Source organism: Rutidosis leptorrhynchoides, chromosome 2 (genome assembly GCF_046630445.1).
Source record: "Rutidosis leptorrhynchoides isolate AG116_Rl617_1_P2 chromosome 2, CSIRO_AGI_Rlap_v1, whole genome shotgun sequence".
NCBI lineage: Eukaryota > Viridiplantae > Streptophyta > Magnoliopsida > Asterales > Asteraceae > Rutidosis > Rutidosis leptorrhynchoides.
The window spans coordinates 128,794,769-128,819,184 of NC_092334.1; the positions used below are offsets into that span (position 1 = coordinate 128,794,769).

At 36.7% G+C, this 24,416-nt stretch overlaps 2 protein-coding genes across 2 annotated transcripts; both read left to right on the plus strand.

The window, feature by feature from the left end:
* The first annotated feature begins 21,008 nt into the window (after positions 1-21,008).
* Positions 21,009-21,750, plus strand: LOC139891385 (protein RALF-like 33). Its single transcript, XM_071874347.1, has one exon. It carries the CDS (start codon positions 21,114-21,116, stop codon positions 21,513-21,515), a length of 402 nt encoding a protein of 133 aa, XP_071730448.1. The 5' UTR covers positions 21,009-21,113; the 3' UTR covers positions 21,516-21,750.
* Positions 21,751-23,479: 1,729 nt separating this feature from the next.
* LOC139888263 (uncharacterized) lies at positions 23,480-24,133 on the plus strand. Its single transcript, XM_071871282.1, has one exon. The coding sequence runs from the start codon at positions 23,480-23,482 to the stop codon at positions 24,131-24,133; it is 654 nt and encodes a 217-aa protein (XP_071727383.1).
* The last annotated feature ends 283 nt before the right edge of the window (positions 24,134-24,416 follow it).

Sequence of the window (24,416 nt, forward strand, 5' to 3'; positions counted from 1 at the left end):
CCCTGTATAGCTAACTTAAACATTACTGCATATAGAGTGTCTATGGTTGTTCCAAATAATATATATACACGGGTGGATATGATATGTCAAAATATTGTACACGTGTCTATGGTATCCCAAGATTACATAATATATTAGAATACATGTATAATACCATATAAGTTAGCTAGGATATGATTAATATAGATTTGTTACCAATTTTCACGTAGCTACAACAAGCAAAATTATCCAATCTTGTTTTAACCATAACTTCTTCATTTTAAATCCGTTTTGAGTGATTCAAGTTGCAATGTTTTCATATTGAACTTAAGTTTATGAATCTAAACAGAAAGAGTATAAGTTTATAGTCAGAAATACAGGTTAAAAGTCAAAATTATATGAGGTAGTCATTTCAGTCGAAAGAACGACGTCTTGATGACCATTTTGAAAAACATACTTCCACTTTGAGTATAACCATGATTTTTGGATATAGTTTCATGTTCAAAAGAAAAATCATTTTCCTAGAAGAACAAGTTTTAAATCAAAGTTTATCATAGTCTTTAATTAACTAACCCAAAACAGCCCGCGGTGTTATTACGACGGCGTATGTCCAGTTTTACGGTGTTCTTCGTGTTTCCAGGTTTTAAATCATTAAGTTAGCATATCATATAGATATAGAACATGTGTCTAGTTGATTTTAAAAGTCAAGTGAGAAGGATTAACTTTTGTTTGAGAACAAGTTTAGAATTAACTAAACTATGTTCTAGTGATTACAAGTTTAAACCTTCGAATAAGATTGTTTTATATATATGAATCGAATGATGTTATGAACATCATTACTACCTCAAGTTTTGTGAATAAGCCTACTGGAAATGAGAAAAATAGATCTAGCTTCAAAGGATCCTTGGATGGATTGAAAGTTCTTGAAGTAGAATCATGACACGAAAACAAGTTCAAGTAAGATTTCCACTCGAAATAAGATTGTTATAGTTATAGAAATTGAATCAAAGTTTGAATATGAGTATTACTTTGTATTAGAAAGATAAACTACTATAAATAATAAAAGGTTTCTTGATCTTGGATGATTACTTGGAATGGATTAGAAAGCTTGGAAGTAATCTTGCAAAATTGAAAGTGTTCTTGATTTTATGAAACTAGAACTTATAGAATTTATGAAGAACACTTAGAACTTGAAGATAGAACTTGAGAGAGATCAATTAGATGAATAAAATTGAAGAATGAAAGTGTTTGTAGGTGTTTTTGGTCATTGGTATATGAATTAGATATAAAGGATGTGTAAGTTTGTTTTCATGTAAATAATTCATGAATGATTTATAATATTTTTGTAATTTTGTGAGATATTTCATGCTAGATGTTAGATGATGGTTCCCACATGGTTAGGTGACTCACAAGGGCTGCTAAGAGCTGATCATTGGAGTGTATATACTAATACTAAATACATTTAGAAGCTGTGTATTGTACGAGTACAAATACGAGTGCATACGAGTAGAATTGTTGATGAAAATGAATGAGGATGTAATTGTAAGCAGTACTTTGATATGTGTCTTGAAGTCTTTCAAAAGTATATGAATACATATTAAAACACTACATGTATATACATTTTAACTGAGTCGTTAAGTCATCGTTAGTCGTTACATGTAAGTGTTGTTTTGAAACCTTTAAGTTAACGATCTCATTTAATGTTGTTAACCCATTGTTTATTATATCTAATGAGATGTTAAATTATTACATTATCATGATATTATGATGTATGAATATATCTTAATATGATATATATACATTAAAATGTCGTTACAATGATAATCGTTACATATATGTCTCGTTTCGAAATCCTTAAGTTAGTAGTCTTGTTTTTACATATGTAGTTCATTGTTAACACACTTAATGATATACTTAATTATCATTTTATCATGTTAAACATAGTGTATCAATATCTTAATATGATTCATATGTATTTAGTAAGACATTGTTATAACGATAATCGTTATATATATCGTTTCGAGTTTCTTAATTCAATAATCTCATTTTTATGTATATCACTCATTGTTAATACACTTAGTAAGATACTTACTTTTCATAATCTCATGTTAACCATATATATATATATATATATATATATATATATATATATATATATATATATATATATATATATATATATATATATATATATATATATATATATATATATATATATATATCATCATGTAGTTTTTACAAGTTTTGAACGTTCGTGAATCGCCGGTCAACTTGGGTGGTCAATTGTCTACATGAAACTCATTTCAAATAATCAAGTCTTAACAAGTTTGATTGCTTAACATGTTGGAAACATTTAATCATGTAAATATAGTTTTCATTTAATATATAATCATGGAAAAGTTCGGGTCACTACATTGCCTACTTCCCACATGACAAGCTTTTCTGCTTGTTTTAAGAAAGGTTTGAAGTAGATACTACCTTTCTGATAAATCCCAAAAACCTTTAGGTGCCATAGCTTTTGGCTATGGGTTGTGTTGTCTAAGGAAACACAAGCACGTAACTATTGTTCCTAAAAAGGACAACACTGGTGAAGCTCAAGGGTCCTCTTCCCACAGTATCACACCATTAGATGATGTAATAATAAAATGATATAGTTTTGGAAGTCTGCTATACCAAGTAACCAAAAGTTTTTGATCTGGCACGTGATTCGGTCACAATCACGCTATGCAATCACTGCTCTCTCACGGTTTACACCCATTTGGGTACAGGTGACCTACTATTGAGTTCCCCGAACTCGTAGGATTTCATGTCCAAGAAAATGAACATGTGGAACAAAGGTTTTGGCCGAATTTTCAACTGTTTTTCTACTTTTTTTTATTTTTAAACTAACTTTTCAAAAAAAAAAAATTATTTTTCCCCTAATTTTTTCATTTTTTTTATGACCAAAACACGTGAAACGTCAAGTCTTTTTAAATCAAAACTAATATGATGATGATTCCATTATCAACCAACCCGAGAGATTTTACATCCCCCACCCCACACTTGAGATCAAGTAATGTCCCCATCACTTGAGATCAAAATTAGATAAAAATCGAAAGGGTTATGTGAGAAAGAAAATATAAAAACTTATCGAGCTTAACCACTGATCGCGGAATGCCAGTGACAGATGGCGCTGAACTGACTGCCAGCATAAGAACATCGTCCATTCCCGATCCTTACACCAATATCATCAATCATGTAGTTTTGCTGAACTTAATGCCAGACTTGAAAAATCGTTTCACCAACAAACCTAAGAAAAATAAAAACAAAAGAAAACTACATAAACAGGACAAGGTGGCACCACCCGATGCCGAAACGCCTTGTCCCTCAAATAAGTTTCAAAGTACACAATCAGAGAATATAATTATTCAAGTACAGACCAAATGAAAAGTAAATGGTTTCAAATAAATACAACATGACATGCTCAACAATCAATCATTCCTCGGCCACAAGTCTCTGAACAGGTCCCAATTCACACCATAAGTATCCTGGCAAGCCTGATAGGGGTCATACGATGGATCCGGCCTCGGGGGAGTAACTGATGTATAATCAGGGATCGTAGTACGCGTCGGAATATAAGCCTCCTGGTTCTGACGCATCTGTCTCTGAATTTGTCTATGATGAACCTCCCACTGATTGTGAGCCCGAATACCCCTCACATCATACTCGATCCTATTAACACGCTCACCCAAGTTACCAACCGCTGTTCCAGACTGTCCCAAAGCTATGTTAATCGCACCATAACTATTCTCATGCCAAACTCTCATATCATCATTATGTCGTCGCTGCTCCTCTAGCATCCTCTGATTATGCTCAACCTGAGCATTATACGCTGACCTACTATCCCGATATTCCAAATGCATCCCATCAACGCTGTTTACCAGAGAATCCCAACTTTCTTCACTCAGGGACCACGTACCCAGTACGTTTGCACTCGAACTACCTGCCTCATACGTGGATCGACTACCTCCACGTCCACGTCCACGTCCAGCCCCGTCTCCTGGTTGTTGTTGCTCATCCTCCCATAAAACCCAACCTGTAGGACCTCTTCGGATAAACTCGACTTTTGAGAAAAATCAAGGTTGCAAAAGACGCGAGACGGGGTCGAGACGGTTGGGTCCTAAAAGTGTCGAGACGGGGTCGAGACGGAGGTCTAGACGGATGTTGACTAACGTTGACTTTTAAATAAAAATGTTATATATTATATATATATTGTACATTACATTATTCCAAACATAAGCATTTCACACATGTTTAAATACTTCAACATTTCAAACATAAAAAAAGAAACCCTAAGTAATAGCACAACGTTTAATTTTTTTTTTTTTATAAAAAAAAAAACTTGAAAAAAATCAGAAAAACCCGTGTTTTCCCGTCTCGAACCGTGTTTGACCGTCTTTTGACCGTTTTTTGGCCGATTTCCGTTTTTTCAAACGTTTTATGTATAAACGGGACGGGGCACTCCAAAATCCGTCTACACCCCCGTCTACACCCCCGTTTTTTCCGTTTTTTACAACACTGAGAAAAATAGAATATTAGTGGGCATCGCCTCAACCCCCAACATATCACACCTACTAGTCGGGACCGAAAACGCCCGAGCAAACCTAGTAACCAAATGCCCACCTAACAACGGGCGTTCCGTACGTTTGTCTGTTCCAATCTCTTGTAACCACACTCCTAACATACAAGGAACATCAATTCTTTCTCTTAATTTAATCTGCTGAAGAATCCAAAGATCCCTTCGCTGAATCTTATTCGCATTTCCTCTAGCCATGAACATAGTAGCAATCATCTTGAAAATAATTCGGTCCTCCGGAAGTCGAAGCATTGACTGAACACTTCGACTTGAACTAAACGGACCCGCAGTGTCTTTCGCCACTGTTGGCCAATGATCACTCTCACTAAAAGCCTCCTGCCCAAACACTTTGCACTGAATCAAAAACCACTTTAAATCATTATCGTTCAACTCGGGATACAAATCTAACGCCCGAGCTACCCCAATCTTACTCATGCTCCGCTCTAACCCGCCTAACCTGAATGTCAAGAAATCTGCCTGGATCGGAGAGGCTCGCGGTCAACAACTCACTGTTGAAAAGAACTCGATAGTCAACTGTTCAAAAACATCTTCACGAATTTCAAATAACCTTTCATATGGCCTCAACTCTTGACCCGCGTATGTTACCCACAAATACTGACACAACCTTCTAACAATATTATTGCCCAATGCTGTAAGTTGCGTCCAATCCAAATAATAAGTTCGTTCGATCGGACGGGCGCTAACTAACGTAAAACGTTCCTCTAATTCCTCATCATTAGCGATTTGAGACAACCAGGGTTCCAGGTTATTTGGTGGTTGTCATGGTTGTTCTGTGTTTCTTCTCGATCTCTGCACACATGAAACAAATAAAGAAAACAAAACAACAAACTCAAAAGTTAGTGTTAGTCCAAATAAAAAGCACCAAATTCCCATCACAACCAAAACATGTACATTTTAATCCACCTTAAAGATAATCACCAAGTTAACCAAGTAACACATGTAACATGCCAAGAGCTCAAATCTATGCATATTGCATTTATCTCTTAAAACATAGCTCATAACAACCATACTCTCATAACAACACAACCAAAACATGACAAACATGATTACATATCACTCATTTAAATTCCACAAATCTAATAAAATTCATCATGTTTGCAAACTTACACCAATTCAAATTACCACTAACACAATACTCAACACATCACAAAACACATGTTATGTTCCCTCTAGCATGGCATCATAAATAAATCAATCAAATTAGCTCAAATCATTCAAACCAATTTGACCCGCCCATATGAACACAACCCCACACTAGCTCACGAACATATCAACAATTCAAAAACAAGAACAATTTCAAGTAAACAACTCTTCTATCACTTACAAATTTGCATTCTCAAACACACAAACCCTAGTATCAAGTATAACTTCCAAAAACACCAAGTTAATCATGAAATCAAAGCATACAAGCATAATCTAACAAAACCCATTACTAATTAGAACACAAAACCCCAATTAAAAAAACCCCACATTAATTCATCATGTAAATCAAAGATTAAGCATGTAAATACACCTAATTAGATGAAATAAGCAAGATAGAAAACAAATTCGGACTTTAGGGTGAACCATTCTTGCAAGATGTGGAAGTAATTAGAAAAGAAATTGAAGTTTAGAAAATTAGGGTTTTTAGATCTAAGGATTTGTAGGTGTAAGAGAATTGGATAGAATGAAAAGAATGAAAGAGTTTGGTGTAAAATACAGCTGGTACCCGTCCCTTTATTTTTGTGGGTTGAAAAATTCGTTTTTTTATTAAAAAGCAAAAAAGTCTGCCCGTCAGTCAACTGGAGCGGCGCTCCAGAAGTGGCGTGGCGCTCAATAGCATGGAGCGGCGCTCCGAAGTGTCGCACGGCGCTCCATTAGTCAGCAAAATCATGTCGAGGGATTTCAACAATCTGGCACATCGGATACATGCAATCTGAGCTGCGCTCAACTGTTTGGAGTGGCGCTCCAAATGCTAAAAACCCAGTTTTTCGCAATTTTAAGCCATTTTAACCCAATTTCTCAACCTAAAAACCAACAAACAGCCAAAACTAAAAGCCGAGCATGATCACATTGCACATATTATCAAACAAGCACAAAAACATACAAACTCTACAACAATGTGAAGTTTATTACCGAGTCATTCACAAGACTCGTTACCAACTTCAAGTGACGTTAGGATCGGGTTCAACGTCAACCCCGTCATCAATCTCCAATGGATCATCGAAATATTTCTTCATTCGATGTCTGTTAACCTTAAAGGTAGTACCACTCGCATTTTTCAACTCAATCGCACCGTATGGGTACACCTTAACAACCTCAAATGGTCCCGTCCACCGGGACTTAAGTTTTCCCGGTAAAAGCTTCAATCTAGAGTTAAACAAAAGCACTCGATCGCCCTCATTAAACTCTTTCGGACCCTTTAACCTTCTATCATGCCATTGCTTGGTTTTCTCTTTATAAATCAACGAATTTTCATACGCATCAAGGCGTAATTCACCAAGCTCATTCAATTGCCCCACCCTTAGGCGTCCGGCTTCCTTCAAATCCAAATTGCACTTTTTAAGTGCCCACATCGCTTTATGCTCAATCTCCAACGGGAGATGGCACGCTTTTCCATAAACTAACCGATAAGGAGTGGTATCAATTGGTGTTTTGTAGGCGGTTCGAAACGCCCACAAAGCTTCATCGAGCTTATTCGCCCACTCCTTCGGATTCGACCCCACAATTTTTTCAAGAATTCCTTTAAGAGCTCGATTGGTATTCTCAACTTGTCCGCTCGTTTGGGGATGGTATGAAGTAGAAACTTTATGGAGAACTCTATATCGCTTCAATACCTTCTCCATTTGGGCGTTACAAAAATGAGTTCCCCTATAGCTAATTAAGGCTTTAAGAGTTCCAAATCGAGAGAATAAATGCTAAAGGAAAGAAATCACAACTCGTACATCATTTGTGGCCAAAGCTTGCGCTTCGGCCCATTTAGACACGTAGTCAATGGCAATGAGTATGTAACTATAATTCTGAGATTTTGGAAATGGCCCCATAAAGTCAATTCCCCAAATGTCAAATACTTCGCAAACTTGGATGCTTTGTTGAGGCATCTCATCCCGTTTGGTGACTTTACCAGCCCTTTGACAAGAGTCGCACGATTTGCAAATCCGGTGGGCATCCTTGAAGATTGTCGGCCAAAAGAAGCCGGCATCATAGACCTTACGCCCCGTGATTTGGGGTCCAAAATGCCCACCGGTAGGCCCACTATGGCACTCGGTTAAAATACGCATACACTCTTCACCTAAAACACACCGACGGATAACCCCATCGGGACAACAACGAAAAAGATAGGGGTCCTCCCAGAAATAGTACTTAAGGTCACTGAAGAATTTCTTCCTCTTTTGATGTGACCACCCTTTTTCCAAGAATTTTCCAACGAGATAATTAGAAATGTCCACATACCATGGCTCGTCCACCTTGTCCATCTTCATGAGATATTCATCGGGAAAATCATCATGGATGCTCAACTCATGAAGGACTTCGAGATTTGGATTCTCGAGTCTAGACAAGTGGTCGGCCGCAAGATTCTCGGCACCCTACTTATCCCGGATCTCGATATCGAATTCTTGCAAAAGCAAGATCCATCTAAGCAGTCGAGGTTTAACATCCGGTTTGGCGAAAAGGTACTTAAGAGCAGAATGGTTCGTAAAGACTATAGTCTTAGATAAGACTGAGTAAGACCGGAACTTGTCGAACGAAAAGACCCCCGCAAGGAGCTCTTTTTCAGTGGTAGTATAATTCAATTGTGCTCCTTGCAAGGTCTTGCTTGCATAATAAATGGGTCAGAAATGTTTCTCGACCCTTTGACCCAAAACAGAGCCAACAGCAAAATCAGAACCATCGCACATAAGCTCGAATGGAAGGGACCAATTCGGAGCAATTATGATGGGTGCATTATCAGTTTCTCCTTAAGAAGTTCGAATGCCTTTTGGCACCCTTCGGAGAAATTCCACGGTGTGTCCTTTTCGAGGAGTTTGTTCATCGGGTTAGCGATTTTGGAAAAATCCTTTATAAACCACCGGTAAAAACCGGCGTGCCCGAGAAAACTCCGAACACCCTTAACATCGGTGGAAGGTGGAAGGTTCTTAATAGTCGTTACCTTTGCGGGATCCACCTCAATACCGTTCCTAGAAATCTTGTGCCCGAGGACTATGCCCCCTTGTACCATGAAATGGCACTTTTCCCAGTTAAGCACAAGATTAGACTTCTCACACCTTTCCAACATCCGCTCTAAATTAAGAAGGCATGAATCGAAAGTGTCACCGAAGACCGAAAAGTCATCCATGAACACCTCCATGCAATCTTCTATCATATCATGGAATATGGCCATCATGCACCTTTGAAAAGTGGCCGGAGCGTTACAAAGGCCAAAGGGCATGCGACGGTATGAGAATGTACCATACGGGCACGTGAAAGTGGTTTTCTCTTGGTCCTCGGGCGAGATAGGAATTTGAAAATAGCCCAAAAAACCATCAAGAAAATAATAAAAGCTGTTTCCCGCTAACCTCTCTAGCATTTGATCCATGAAAGGTAACGGGAAGTGGTCTTTGCGTGTGGCGTCGTTCAACTTACGATATTCTATACAAACACGCCACCCCGTGACAGTCCGAGTGGAAATTAACTCATTTTTATCATTAGTGGTAACAGTCATACCACCTTTCTTAGGTACACAGTGTACCGGGCTAATCCACGGACTATCAGAAATCGGGTAAATCAGACCTGCATCGAGGAGCTTCACGATCTCTTTCTTCACGACATCTTGCATGTACGGGTTCAACCTCCTTTGACGTTGCACCACAGGTTTAGAGTTATCCTCCATTAGAATTTTGTGGGTGCAATAGGAGGGACTAATACCCTTGATGTCATGAATTTTCCACGCAATGGCTGGTTTATGGGCCTTTAGCATGGTCACAAGTTTAGTTTTCTGACCTGTAGTAAGAGAAGAAGAAATAATTACCGGGAGCTTAGATTCCTCCTACAAATAAGCGTACTCCAGATGATCTGGAAGTGGCTTCAATTCTAACTTGGGAGGTTCTTCAATTGAAGACCCTCTCCGGTAATCCACATCACGTTCGAGTTCTTTGAACTCCTCCTCAGTCGGCTCATAGCCATTTTCCATCAAGGTGGTCAAAATATCCACCTCCTCAACCTGCAACTCTTCATCAATTTCAACCAATGAACATTCTCCTGAACCCTGTAACTCTGGGAATTCCTGCAAAAACTCAGACTGGACATTCACAGTGTTAAGAAAATAACATGTATCATCAGTGTAGGCAGGGTATTTTAAAGCATGGTCGATTGAGAAAGTTGCATGCAAATCATCTATCCTAAGGGTCAACTGTTGGCCATAAACATCAATGATACATCTAGCCGTATTTAAAAATGGCCGACCCAAAATTGGTGGAATCCTTTCATCCAATTCCATATCCAAAACCACGAAATCGGCCTGAAAAACCAACGACCCGGTCTTAACTAGCATATTCTCGATAATTCCACGAGGGAATTTAATAGAGCGGTCAGCTAGCTGAATAGCCATACACGTGGGTTTCAACTCCCCAGGGTCTAGCTTTAAATAAATAGAATAGGGCATTAAATTTATGCTAGCCCCCAAATATGCCAACGCTCTCATACAATCCAAATTACCCAGTAAACAAGGAATGGTGAAACTCCCAGGATCCTCAAGCTTCTCAGGAAGCTTGTTTGCAACTACCGCTGAGCACACGACACACGTTCTCCAGCTTCTTCCTGTTAGTTAGCAAGTCCTTAAGAAACCTTGCATACTTGGGCATACCTGCAATCACATCAATAAAAGGAAAATTTATGTTAACTTTTTTAATCAAGTCCATGAACTTAGACTTTTCCGCTTCCAGCTTCTCCAATCTCTGCTTCCTCGAGAATGGGAGCGGTGGTTGATACTCTTTAACTACTGGTTTCGCAGCAACAGTTTTCGGTACCCTTACAACCTTCCCAATCACCTGTTCCAGCTCCTTTTCCCCCCTCCGGTTCACTAGCAACTACCGGCTCACTATCCTTAGCTAACTGCACTCGCAAATCATATTCATCGGGTTTCCGCGGTGAATCATATGCTAAACCACTTCGGGTAGTGATAGCATTAACGTGCCCATTCTTCTGGTTATTATCTGTTTTGCTCGGTAACTCCCCCGGTTTCCTCTCATTACTCTGATTAGCAAGTTGACCAATTTGTTTCTCCAGATTCTGAATAGCCGCTTGTTGATTTCGAAATATTTGATCATTCTTCTCATTGTTTTGAGTAACATAGTAACAAGCTGAGTTTGAGACATCACAAGCTTTTCGATCATAGCTTCAAGGTTGGACTTTTTCTCTTCAGCTTGGGGTTTCTGACAATACCCGGGAGCTTGCTGTTGATATCCTTCACTAGAACCTAGCTGGAACCTCGAACCTTGATTACCCTGAGGATTATAGGGATTGTTGAAATACCTATTAAACTGCGCACGTCCCTGAAACTGATTGTTGTTCTGTTGACTAATATAAGCGATCTCTTCTTTCTGGTTCATAGTCAAACCTGCATCACAATCTTTTCCTAAATGTAATCCCCAGCAAAACTCACAACCAACCTTAATACCATGCATGTCCTTTTCCAACTTCTCCAGGGGTCTACCAAATTTGTCTAACTTAGCATTAATATACCCATAATCATCAAACGCACCAGTGGTTTCGGTTCTCTTAACTGACGCTGAATGGGTTGACTCATGATCTTGATGCCATTCATGAGTGTAAGCAGCTTGCTTTTCAATAATCTCTGGTGCCTCTTCTTCTGTCTTATCCATTAAAGTTCCACCTGCTGCTTGATCAATACTCTGACGAGTTGGTATGTCACACCCCTTATAGAAAATCTGGACCTTTTGTAAATCATTCAACCCGTGTTGCGGACACGAGCGTAACATATTAGAATAACGGTCCCAAGCATCAAACAATGTCTCACTGCTCTTTTGTCTGAATTGCGAAATATCTGCTTGAAGTCTAGCAGCTCGAGACGCAGGGAAAAACTTTGCTAAAAACTTATCCACCAAAACTTCCCAAGAGGTAATCGCTCCCTCTGGCTACTTATCTAACCATATCTTAGCTTCTCCCTTAAGAGTTCAGGGAAAAAGCCTCGTCTTGATCGAAGTATCGGTAACCTCATGCAGCTTGAAAAGGTTGCAAACATCATTGAAAATACGAAGATACTCGTTAGCATCCTCACTATCCTTGCCATGAAATTGGAAATCATAAGAAATCAAACTCAGAATCGAACCTGTAATTTGAAAAGGCTGAGTGATGTTCGGTTGAGTAATCGAATTGCCTTGGCCAGCTCGAGTGGCCTTCAAATTTTCTGCCATATTCTGAGGACGATTTGGTTGTTCTGGTTGTTCAGCCATCTCTTCAGTCTCGAAAAGATCTAATGAAATGTAAGATTCTTCTTCTTCTCTGATTTCAGGTGGTGTATCAGGCACCACAGTCTCAGAACTACTACCCAAATTAATTATATTAGCACTCGAAGAAAAAGATGAATCTACTGTAGACTGTTGCTCTTGACTTAACGCTCTGAATAACTCTCTTTCGGGTTCGTCAAACGGTTGAAGAATTAGAGAATTAGAAGAACACGTATGTGGCATGCACTACCTGTTATCTGCGAAATCACAACTAACAACTGATTAAACGCACCGATTCAACTGAGAATAAATGAAAAGAAATAAGAAACTATAACTAAAACTAAACTAAGAACAATTAGATAACAATCTTAATTTTCAACACAACTGTCCCCGGCAGCGGTGCCAAAAACTTGATGTGTAAAATCTAGTATATAATTTATCTTGGAAAATGCCGGTTTAAAGATTACTACACACTAACGGGCAGTGTACCCGATCGTGCAATAGTATAAAGTTGGTAATTCCGAAATCGTTTCAATGACAGTTTAAACGTGAGAATTAAGATTGTAACTAATAAAAATAAACTAAGTTAATCTATGAAAATTGAAATTACGAGATAGTTTGTTTTGTGGGTATTTAACGATTAGCCAAATCAAGAATTGATTTAAAAGTAAAAGACAATATTTTTGTGTTTTAAAGTTTATAGAAAATAAATGCAGACTCGACTAAAAGTAAAGATATTTGAATTCAATAGATAAAAGAATGTTCGCCTAGATCTCCAATTCGCAGTGTCGGATGATTTGTTATTAAGCTCTAGTTCAATTTATCAATACATGCAACTACAGAGTCGGTTTACCCAGAGTTCTCTTTTAGCAAACAAGTCTAACTTGGATTTATTGGCTTAGGGTTCCCTTTCACCAAAGACCTCTTTCGTTTGTGACTTAGTAATTAACTAATTATAAGATTAAGATTCAATTGGTTACGCGTTCGCTCCACATAATTCACCCCTATTTTGTTCAATCTAAGTTACCCGGTTTACCCCCTTGGTCTAGTAAGCACCCAATTGGTTAAGACAAATCAATTGAAAACTAGTGTACTAAATTGAAACAGGGTTCCCTTTGTTCAAACAAGATCACTAATCAACCTAGTAACAATAATCAACACCCACAAGAATGGTTCTTAATCAAAACTCATAATTATCATGCATTAATCAAATCAAACATTAAAGTATCATCCAAACACATACGAATATTTAATCTAGACAAACATTTAAGTGCTTAACCAACTATGGCTAAAACCAAAATCACAAATAAATAATTAAGAGTATTCATATTGATGATAAGAATTAAACCTAATGAAAATTGTGTTCTTGAATGATGAACGGATCGAGACGCGTTTCTGGAATGATTGATGTGTTAGAATGATCTTGGGGTTCCCCAAAAATCACCCTTTTTCGTCAAAAAGCTGCTGAAATTCGTCTGGATGCAATAATGAATATTAGGGTAAAAATTCGGGCTTAAAATAGGAGAATTCTGAAACCGCCTGAAGATGGAGCGGCGCTCCAAATGTCGCGCGGCGCTTCGATTAATGATGAACTGATTCTTGGCCTTCTGAAAGCTCTCGACATGAAAATCCTGCCTACTGGAGCGGCGCTCCATGTTTTGGAGCGGCGCTCCAGACCCTTTTTGCTGAATCCGGACTGTAAAACTCATAAAATCACTTATTTTCGAACCAAACTCGAATCGAACCAATCTCTTTCACTCGTTTCCATAGAAAATCACTAAAACCATCAAATAACTTCAAAATTCATCTCCTTGGTGTTAGAGTCGAACTTTCACAACACTCATCGAAATAACACCAAATCGTATTCAAAAGAACCAAAATGTGCCCGGTATCGCTAAGGAAAACGCGTATGAAATATGCGATATCAAACAACCCCACACTAGAGTTTTGCTTGTCCTCAAGCAATCGAACTCGATAATAATCTTCTACCATATGATAACTTCTTCGAACATGTATGTAGAACCAACGAATAACCAACTAGCGTGGGCACGATTTGGAGTAAATATCAACCATACCTCCCACTTGCATTCCCCCGAAATTAACTTCTCAAACCTCAAGCAAATAATATGAACAAAGTAGCTAAATATAATCTCGAACAACGTACCAAATAAAATGAAGCAGAGAGTCTCGAACCATAATGCAAGTCTTCAAAGGAACCGGGAATCAAGTGGGAGCCAAGCACCAAAGATAAAGCAAACTAACGCATGTACCAAAAGAACGCACGGGCTACTCCGCAATTGGTCAAGCCAATGCCTCCCACAGTACCTAACATTGCGAGATGTCGGTAAGAAAGTAATGTGCTTAGGAGGGTACACATTACGTCCAGATATCATCGATAATCATGAGGTAATAATCCGTTAAGTCAATCATAGAGATTGAAGTTCATCAGGCATAAAAGCTGATATCTTACCTTTCCGGAGATTATCCACTGGGAATCTGATCAATCACTGACATTTTGTGTATCATGGTGCGCTTCCCATTTGGCTAGCAAATCTCCCTCATTGAGATAAGCTTTGACTACCAGTTTCCCTGTTTGACGTTGAGGCCTGGTAGATTTCCAGTCGATTTTAGCAATGACTTTTCAAGATTTTTCGTCACCCTACAACTGGTCTGGACAACAACTTCTAAAACAAATCAGCAAGTGTGTCGTTTGGGAGACTTGACTCCCTTTAGGATGGAATAGATACATCCTGTGTCGTTAAATAAAGTGATCGGGTGCAACATTGTCCTTGTTAGGAGAAACAATGAGGATCGCCCTGTTAAAGTTTTCGATCTAGCGCATGGCCCGGTTTCGACCACACGCTACTATCACCGTTCATACGGTTGACACCCACCTTGGTGCAAGTGACCTACGATTGAATTCCTAAAGAATTCGTAGGATTTCACATTCAGGTAATGAACGTGATTGGAATTAATTCCAAGTTTCCTGAAATATTCCGTTCATATCGATTATAAACGTTTCATATTAATTGATCTCTTTGCGAGGTTTTGACCTCTATATGAGACGTTTTTCAAAGACTGCATTCGTTTTTTAAAAACAAACCATAACCTTTATTTTATCGACAAGATTAAAAGGACACTACCTAGATTATCAAGAAATGATAATCTAAAAATATCACACTTACACACTACCAATACATATTGGTTTACAATATTAATATATTACAACAAAGTAAATCTCGAATGCAGTTTTAAACAATATTATACAAGCATGTTGACACCGAATCTTGTCCATATTTTAGCATGCAATAGTGGAAGCTCTTAATAATCACCTGAGAATAAACATGCTTTAAACGTCAACAAAAAATGTTGGTGAGTTATAGGTTTAACCTATATATTTATTAAATCGTAATAATAGACCACAAGATTTCCATTTCCATTTTTCAATAACATGTGAACTGCATAAAAACCATTCATATGTTGAACACCTGGTAACCGACATTAACAAAATGCATATAGAATATCCCCAAAATAGAAATCCATCTGTATTAATAACTCGAAGTACTAAAGCATACCATTTTCCAGTATAGGGGGAGTAAGTGCCCGTAGATCTACCTTTAGGATTCCGTCAATTAGGGTGTCTGTTCCCTAATTCTTAGGCTACCAAGCTAAAAGGGTGATATTCGGTATTCATAATCCAACATAGAATGTAATTTCAAGTACTTGTATCTATTTTGTAAAACCTTTATAAAACTGCATGCATTCTCATCCCAAAAATATTAGATTTAAAAGTGGGACTATAACTCACTTTCACAGATTTTTCCTTCGTCGGAAAATAAGACTTGGCCACTGGTCAATTCACGAACTTATAACAATATGTACATATACATCAAAGTATGATCGAAATATATTTACAACATTTTTATTACGTTTTAAAATGATTTAAGTTTATTAAGTCAGCTGTCCTCGTTAGTAACCTACAACTAGTTGTCCACAGTTAGATGTACAGAAATAAATCGATATATATTATCTTGAATCAATCCACGACCCAGTGTATACACGTCTCAGGCTAGATCATAACTCAAAGTATACATATTTTTGGAATCAACCTCAACCCTGTATAGCTAACTCAAACATTACTGCATATAGAGTGTTTATGGTTGTTCCAAATAATATATATACATGGGTCGATATGATATGTCAAAACATTGTATACATGTCTATGGTATCTCAAGATTACATAATATATTAGAATACATGTATAATACCATATAAGTTAGCTAGGATATGATTAATATAGATTTGTTACCAATTTTCACGTAGCTACAACAAGCAAAATTATCCAATCTTGTTTTAACCATAACTTCTTCATTTTAAATCCATTTTGAGTGATTCAAGTTGCTATGTTTTCATATTGAACTTAAGTTTATGAATCTAAACAGAAAAAGTATAAGTTTATAGTCAGAAATACAGGTTACAAGTCAAAATTATATGAGGTAGTCATTTCAGTCGAAAGAACGACGTCTTGATGACCATTTTGAAAAACATACTTCCACTTTGATTTTAACCATGATTTTTGGATATAGTTTCATGTTCATAAGAAAAATCATTTTCCCAGAAGAACAACTTTTAAATCAAAGTTTATCATAGTTTTTAATTAACTAACCCAAAACAGCCCGCGGTGTTATTACGACGGCGTATGTCCGGTTTTACGGTGTTCTTTGTGTTTTCAGGTTTTAAATCATTAAGTTAGCATATCATATAGATATAGAACATGTGTCTAGTTGATTTTAAAAGTCAAGTTAGAAGGATTAACTTTTATTTGCGAACAAGTTTAGAATTAACTAAACTATGTTCTAGTGATTACAAGTTTGAACCTTCGAATAAGATTATTTTATATATATGAATCGAATGATGTTATGAACATCATTACTACCTCAAATTTTGTGGATAAACCTACTGGAAATAAGAAAAATAGATCTAGCTTCAAAGGATCCTTGGATGGCTTGAAAGTTCTTGAAGTAGAATCATGACACGAAAACAAGTTCAAGTAAGATTTTCACTCGAAATAAGATTGTTATAGTTATAGAAATTGAATCAAAGTTTGAATATGAGTATTACCTTGCATTAGAAAGATAACCTACTATAAATAACAAAGGTTTCTTGATCTTGGATGATTACTTGGAATGGATTAGAAAGCTTGGAAGTAATCTTGCAAACTTGAAAGTGTTCTTGGAAGTAATGAATATTAGGGTAAAAATTGGGCTTTAAATAGGAGAATTCTGAAACCGCCTGAAGATGGAGCGGCGCTCCAAATGTCGCGCGACGCTCCGATTAATGATGAACTGATTCCTGGCCTTCTGAAAGCTCTCGACATGAAAATCCTGCCTACTAGAGCGGCGCTCCATGTTTTGGAGCGGCGCTCCAGACCCTTTTTGCTGAATCCGGACTTTAAAACTCATAAAATCACTCGTTTTCGAACCAAACTCGAATCGAACCAATCTCTTTCACTCGTTTCCATAGAAAATTACTAAAACCATCAAATAACTTCAAAATTCATCTCCTTGGTCTTAGACTCGAACTTTCACAATACTTATCGAAATAACACCAAATCGTATTCAAAAGAACCAAAATGTGCCCGGTATAGCTAAAGATAACGCGTATGAAATATGCGATATCAATTATCGTGTCCAATCTTTAGACCGTGAAGATGACCCATGGATAATGCCCTTTTGGTCAAAATATTAAGACCTTCGGCCACAATGATAAAGAGAAAAGGAGAGATTGGGTCACCTTGTCTAATGCCTCTTTCAGGGATGAATTCTTTGGTAGAGGGCCCATTAATGACAATGGATATAGATGAAGAGGCAAGGCATGAGCTTATAAAGCTGATCCATTTATCGCCAAAACCCATACATCTCACCGTGTTAAGGAGGAATGCCCAATCGATGCAATTGAATGCTTTTTCGAAGTCTACTTTGAAAATAAGGCCTTTTTGTTTTTTACGTTTTAATTCGTCAATAATTTCGTTTGCAATTAGTACGCTGTCAAGTATGTTTCTTCCTTTTAAGAAGACCGTTTGTTCACAGCCGATGACTTTGTTGATTACCTTGGAGAGTCTGTTAGATATGATTTTGGTTAGAATGTTGTAATAACTAACAATTAGATAGTTAGGACGTATTCGTTAAAGCCGATAGGATTGGTTTTTTTTTTTTTTTGGAATAAGAGTGAAAAAAGAGGCATTGCAATCTTTTGAAATTTCTGAATTTGCCCAAAACCAATCAAGGGCCTTGATGAGGTATTCCTTGATTAAGTCCCAATATTTTCTGAAAAATTTGATATTAAAACCATCTAGATCGGGGACTTTTGAGCTTTCACAATTGTTTAGTGCGTCCCAAATTTCCTTTTCGTTGAATTGGGATTCGAGAATCAAGTTATCGGAATGTGAGGTGTATTCGATATGTGGTGCATTGTCGAAGGAACATATGTTGCTAATTTTTTTGGCTTTAAATATGGAGTTAAATTTTTGTTTTAGCATTTTTTTTTCGAGATGTGACATTTTTTCTTCAATCCATTTGTTTTTTTGGGATTCGGTTAGTGTGCGGATTTCGTCGACTTCTTTCCATTTATTTGCGGCATTTATATTATTAGAAAATTGGGAATCAAGGTCGTCGAGTTGTGAAATGTATTTTTTTAATTCTATTTTAACATTTTTTAGTTTGTTACGGAAGATACAATCGAGACGATTACCATTAATGGGGGTTTCCCAGAGTGTTTTAATTACATTATCTACATCTTTTAGTTCTAACCATGTGTTGAAAATACGAATCGGTTTGGGGCCATAGTCAGTTGTTGTGTTTTTTATGGGACAATGGTCGGATAAGTCTCGATCGAGTGTTTTCGAAGAAAGATTAGGCCAGAGTTTTCGAATCTCGTCGGTAACTAGAAATCGGTCTAGTTTACTGAATTTCATTGTTTCTTCACATATGCGAGTGAATCTTTTACCACCAAGTGGAAGATCGATAAGTCCAGAAGAGTTAACAAAGTTGTTGAAACTGTCGGTCCAGGTTTGATTAAATTCACAATTCATACGTTCGTTTATATTTTTGACTTCATTAAGGTCACCAAAAATTATAAACGAGATGTCAAGTGCATTCGTGAGGGCGGATAGTTCGTTCCACATTCTTGTCTATTTGGGATTGGAGTGGGATCCATATACATTTATAAGTGCCAATTCCGAATCGTACCCCGCCCAATTGCCTTTTATCGCTAAGAAAAATTCTCCTCAATCGCAGAGTCAAGATCAAAAGAGTTGGAGTCCCAAATTAACATGATACCCCCCGAGGCCCCCACTGAGTTTTTTTTTTTGTACAAATTTGAAGTCAGGATTTCCCCAAAAGGATTCGATTAATGAATCTTGAGTTGACCACATTTTGTTTCTTGTAATCCTAGAATTGTAGGTTTTTCTTTCTTACAAATCCGTTTTAACCATTTAATTTTACCCTCATTTTCAATACCCCGAATGTTTAAAGAGATTGTACACATAGATGAAACTTAGAGTGATCGAAAGGATTGAATACGACGACTAACACGCGTTCCACCTGATCCCGACGTTTTGATCCAATTCATTAGTGTCCAGACTGGAAGTCGATGGCATGCCAGTTCACAGTAATAGTTTGTAATGTTGTCATCTTATAAAACTTTTAGTTCATAATTTTATTAAAGCTGGAATAATTAACCTGACAAAATAAATAACTTGAAATAACTCGATTTATTTTTAGTTGTCGAACTGTATTTTTTTAAAAAGTATACAAAGATGAAGAATGTATTATTTTCCTTTTATGTATATGTTTAATGTTTAATGTTTAATGTTTAATGAAAAGAATATTTATATATCAAATTAAAATTAAAAAATTAGAAAGACAAAAAACAGAAAAACCAGCTCAAAGTTAGTGGGCAAGCATCACCCATGTATCATCTAACATATGCAAAGGTCAAAATAGTAAACGGCACCAAACTTTCGTGGCATCGCTTGTACATCTGCCAAGACTTGCACGCTGATATTTCTTTAATTGATTATTATAGTTTGCACCCTTCAACTTTGATGAACAACCAACTAGTCCCTTTCTTTGCGATGTAAGGATTCTTAAACCACCTATCATCATTTCATTTCTCACGAATATTTTACAATTATATATATGAGAACATTTAAATTAATCAGTAGATCATTATAGTGAATTAGATTAGACGATGAATGCTAAACAAGTCTTTGAACTTTTTTAGACTGGTTAAGTTATACAATAAGATACTACGTATTCATTAATTATCATTTATGTTAATTAGATAACTTCATCATGAAAAATATGTTTAGAACAAACAAGAGAAACACAACAAATACTCCTTATGTAACTACCATCGATATAATTTAAGCACATGAATTAATAACAATAATCATTAAAAATATTTTTATCTGCATAATCATAATATTCATGCAATTTAATACGGAGTATTTGATTGAAACTGTATTTAAAGTTGGATATTATGTATGAGTGATGATCCGTACACAACTATTTTTACACATACACAATTAAACATGCTTAACAGTGTTATACTGAACAACATCATAAAGCATATTTGATTGTTTATGGCTAAAATTTAATCGTGTACGGATCACTACTCCCCATTATGTATATCATTATGTATATGCATATATTGTTTGGTAGCTTTTATAGTTTCTCTTGCGAAAGTTAATGAAAGGAATGTTTATTCTCGACATTTCTTAAACAAGTGTACATAGTTGAAAAATACCGTAAATCATTTACTCAGTATGTACTTTTTTGGAAAAATAATTTGAACTTAAAGGGGTAAAACATGAATTGTACAAAAGTTGAGGGTTGAAATACAAACAATACATAAATCTCTCCTTTAAAACCTCTTTTTTTTTCATCCTTGACACCACCACTCATCCTGTCAAACTCCTTTCACTTCATTTTCTCCACCTCTTCACTTCAATCTAGAGAGAGAAACCAAAATTCAAACAAAAAAACAATTTCTAGAGAGAGAAACCTCAAATAATGTCAAATTCCGCTAATATTCTCGTGATTTGCGCTGCAATCCTCACCATTCACATGTTCATACTCTCATTTCAAGCCGTTGATGCCGCTGGGGACCACTCTCTCTCCTGGATTCCGACCACCACCGCCGTCACCGGCTGCCGTGGATCTATGGCCGAATGTCTAGCTGAAGGTGGAGATCTGAACATAAACGATGATGATGACGTCGATGAGTTCGCAATGGACAGTGAAACTAACAGGCGCATTTTAGCATCTAACAGGCGTTACATCAGTTACGGTGCGCTTAGTAGAAACAATGTTCCGTGCTCGAGACGTGGCGCGTCCTACTACAACTGCCGACGTGGCGGTCAAGCTAACCCTTACTCACGTGGTTGTAGCTCCATCACTCGTTGCCGCCGTTGAACGGTGTCGTTTTTGTTTTTCGTGTTATTTTACTATTATTTTATTTATTGTCATTGTTATTATTATGTGAACTAAATTTAGGATTGATGATGATGGAAATGGAAATTATATACTCCGTTCTTTTTTCCATACATATATACTCTATTTTAATAATAATATTTGTGTGTAATTTTAAAATCGTATACGAATACTAATTTTGAATTTTGTGTTTATTTATCTAATATTTAATTTAATTTCTTGTGAGCTGTATATTGTGCTTTACTAGGTGTACATTGTTCGGTGATTGTGATTTTAGCCATATTTTTTTGTTAGCCATATTTTGCAATCAACGTGACAATTTAATGTCGTGGTGTATTTTTATTTTGTGTATAGTAATTAGGGCATATATTGATTTGCAGGGTCTGAAACCCCCAAATCGGGGGTATGCAATTTTTGATTTGTGATTTTGATTCAATGATTGGGGGGATTCAAACAGGTTACCTTTGTGCCAGACTGTTTTTACTTTTGGTTTTTACTCTGATTAGGGATGTAAAAGATGTCACAGGTTAAAGTTAATCAAATGTGAAGTCATGTCAAAGATGATCCAGTATACATACAATATAATATGGGTATTGTGTATTACAACAACACAACGAAATGATTGAAATGGGCCAAACAAATTTACTTTTCAAAAATCAGAGAGACGGTTCTCTCCACGGAACCAAACCAAAAATCATTTAACCAAACCAAAATTATTTGGTACGGTCATCAGTATGTCTTTTTGCTTTGAAAAAAAAAAAAAAAAAAAAACCGAAAATCATTTAACCAAACCAAAATTATTTGGTACGGTCATCACTATGTCTTTTTGCTTTGAAAAAAAAAAAAAAAAAAAAAGGGATCACATACATTCTCACCACCTGTTAAGAATGTACGGAGTATATACATTTATCTGTCTCAAAACTTGAACCTCCAAACTTATTTTTAAAAGGGTAGTGATATATAGACAGCCAATTTTTACAAATACACAACCAAACATGTTTTACAGTGTTGTACTGTACAACACTGTAAAGCATGTTTAGTTGTGTATTTGTAAAAATTGGTTGTGTATATATCATCACCCTTTTTAAAAAGGCACCAAAGTACCTATAGACTAGTAATTACTCCTAAGTAGTAACCGTTATATTGAAAAGGCACCAAAATCCCGCTAGTAACCATTTGATTAGATAAATAATTTTTAAACATAAACATATTTGTGTAGTTTTTGGGTCGTCGTAGCTTTTTTATGGCACGTTCACCTTCTCTGAAAGTGACAGTCTAACAGACCGATTATTTTACAAAAATGTCTGCTGTTTTGATCGTGGGAGTTCACATTTATATAGTACTCCGTTATTTTTTTTTTATCTAGCTGTTAAAAGTGTATAGCTGTTTGATATTTACTGAATTTATTATCACACCTATGAAGGGTTTCTACGGAGTACTTTTCTTCACAAGACTTAAATTAAGGACTTATACTTAAGGACTTAAAAATAAGGATGTAAAGTTTCTGTTATACCCCTGTTGCTGCTTTTAGGATCCGATTCTGTTTGTTGATATTTTGGGTTGTATTTGGCCCTGTTGTTGTTTTGCTTTGAGTTGGATGTGGTCCTATCCTTTGAGTTGTTTTGGAAACTTGTTATTGCTTGATTAATCGTGTATCTCTTTTGCAAGAAAAAATAAATAAATAAATAAATAAATAAATAAATAAATAAACAAAATTATTTTTTTAAAAACCTTCCATTTTTAAAAGAATAGATGACTAGAACAATGAAGATGATGACTATGAATCGAATTTATACGATAACATATGACATCATTTAGTATTAGTGGGTAGACAGTATCATTACAACCTACACTCTTTAAATTCAAATACCAATAGCATTAAAATTGTCTTTTAAGACAACTAACTAAAGCCACTAAATTCGAAACCTACTCACTTCCACTTCTTCATGTTACTTAGTACAGTACATGTTAACATACTTTATATTAATGGATCGTTCTCGATTAACGCGCTTACGAAACTTTTGACGAAAGCCTCGCTGAATTCTGGACCCTTTCCTGCTCGCACCTTACGCAACCACCTCGCTCCATTAAAGGTAGAGCTCTTTGTATGGCGGGCTAGACAACTTCGTCTTCCAACTAGGATTGAACTTGATAAGCGGGGCATGGACCTAGGAACGGTTCGATGCCCACTTTGTGATAATGATCTCGAGTCGGTGGAACACTCGCTTTTTCGGTGCAGGGTTGCTTTTGAAACTTGGGTTAAGATTTACAACTGGTGGAATATTGGCCCGCTACCTTCTCTCACCATGACCGATGCTTTCCTTGGTCATGGCATTTCGTTTTGCTCATCTGTGGGCAGGCAAATGTGGCAAGCAGTCGAATGGATTACGAGATATTTGATTTGGAAAAATAGAAATGTTTGCACCTTCACTAAGTCAAAACCTACTTGTGATCTTGTTTTCAAGGAAATACAGTTGAAGACTTTTGAATGGATCTCTAATAGAAATAAAAAGTCATCGCTTCAATGGGACCTTTGGATCTCTAATCCTCGAGCTTTCGATTCTAATGCCAAAGCATCTAGGAGGACTGGTATCGGCTAATAGATATTCCACCTGTAGGTTTTTTGCCTCACTCCCGGAGTAGTCGTTTTGGACGAGGAGAAATTGGGTTTGTCCGGCGTGCTTTGTCGTTGAATTGCCAACACTGTGCTTCGGGCCATCCCAGCTTGTCTTCTCAAGTTAAATCCTCCCTTAACGATAATGAACGGACTACAGCGTTTTCCTACGTGTTTTGGTGGGATTAACTCTGCTAAAGTTCTTTACTCTCGTTTTGGTTCTCGTTTTTGGTTTTTTCTGGGTGTATATTTCTCGTTTTGTTGATTGA

Excerpts from the sequence above, each read along its gene's own strand:
- LOC139891385 (XM_071874347.1), top strand. The coding sequence starts at position 21,114 with ATGTCAAATTCCGCTAATATTCTCGTGATTTGCGCTGCAATCCTCACC.
- LOC139888263 (XM_071871282.1), top strand. The coding sequence starts at position 23,480 with ATGTTACTTAGTACAGTACATGTTAACATACTTTATATTAATGGATCG.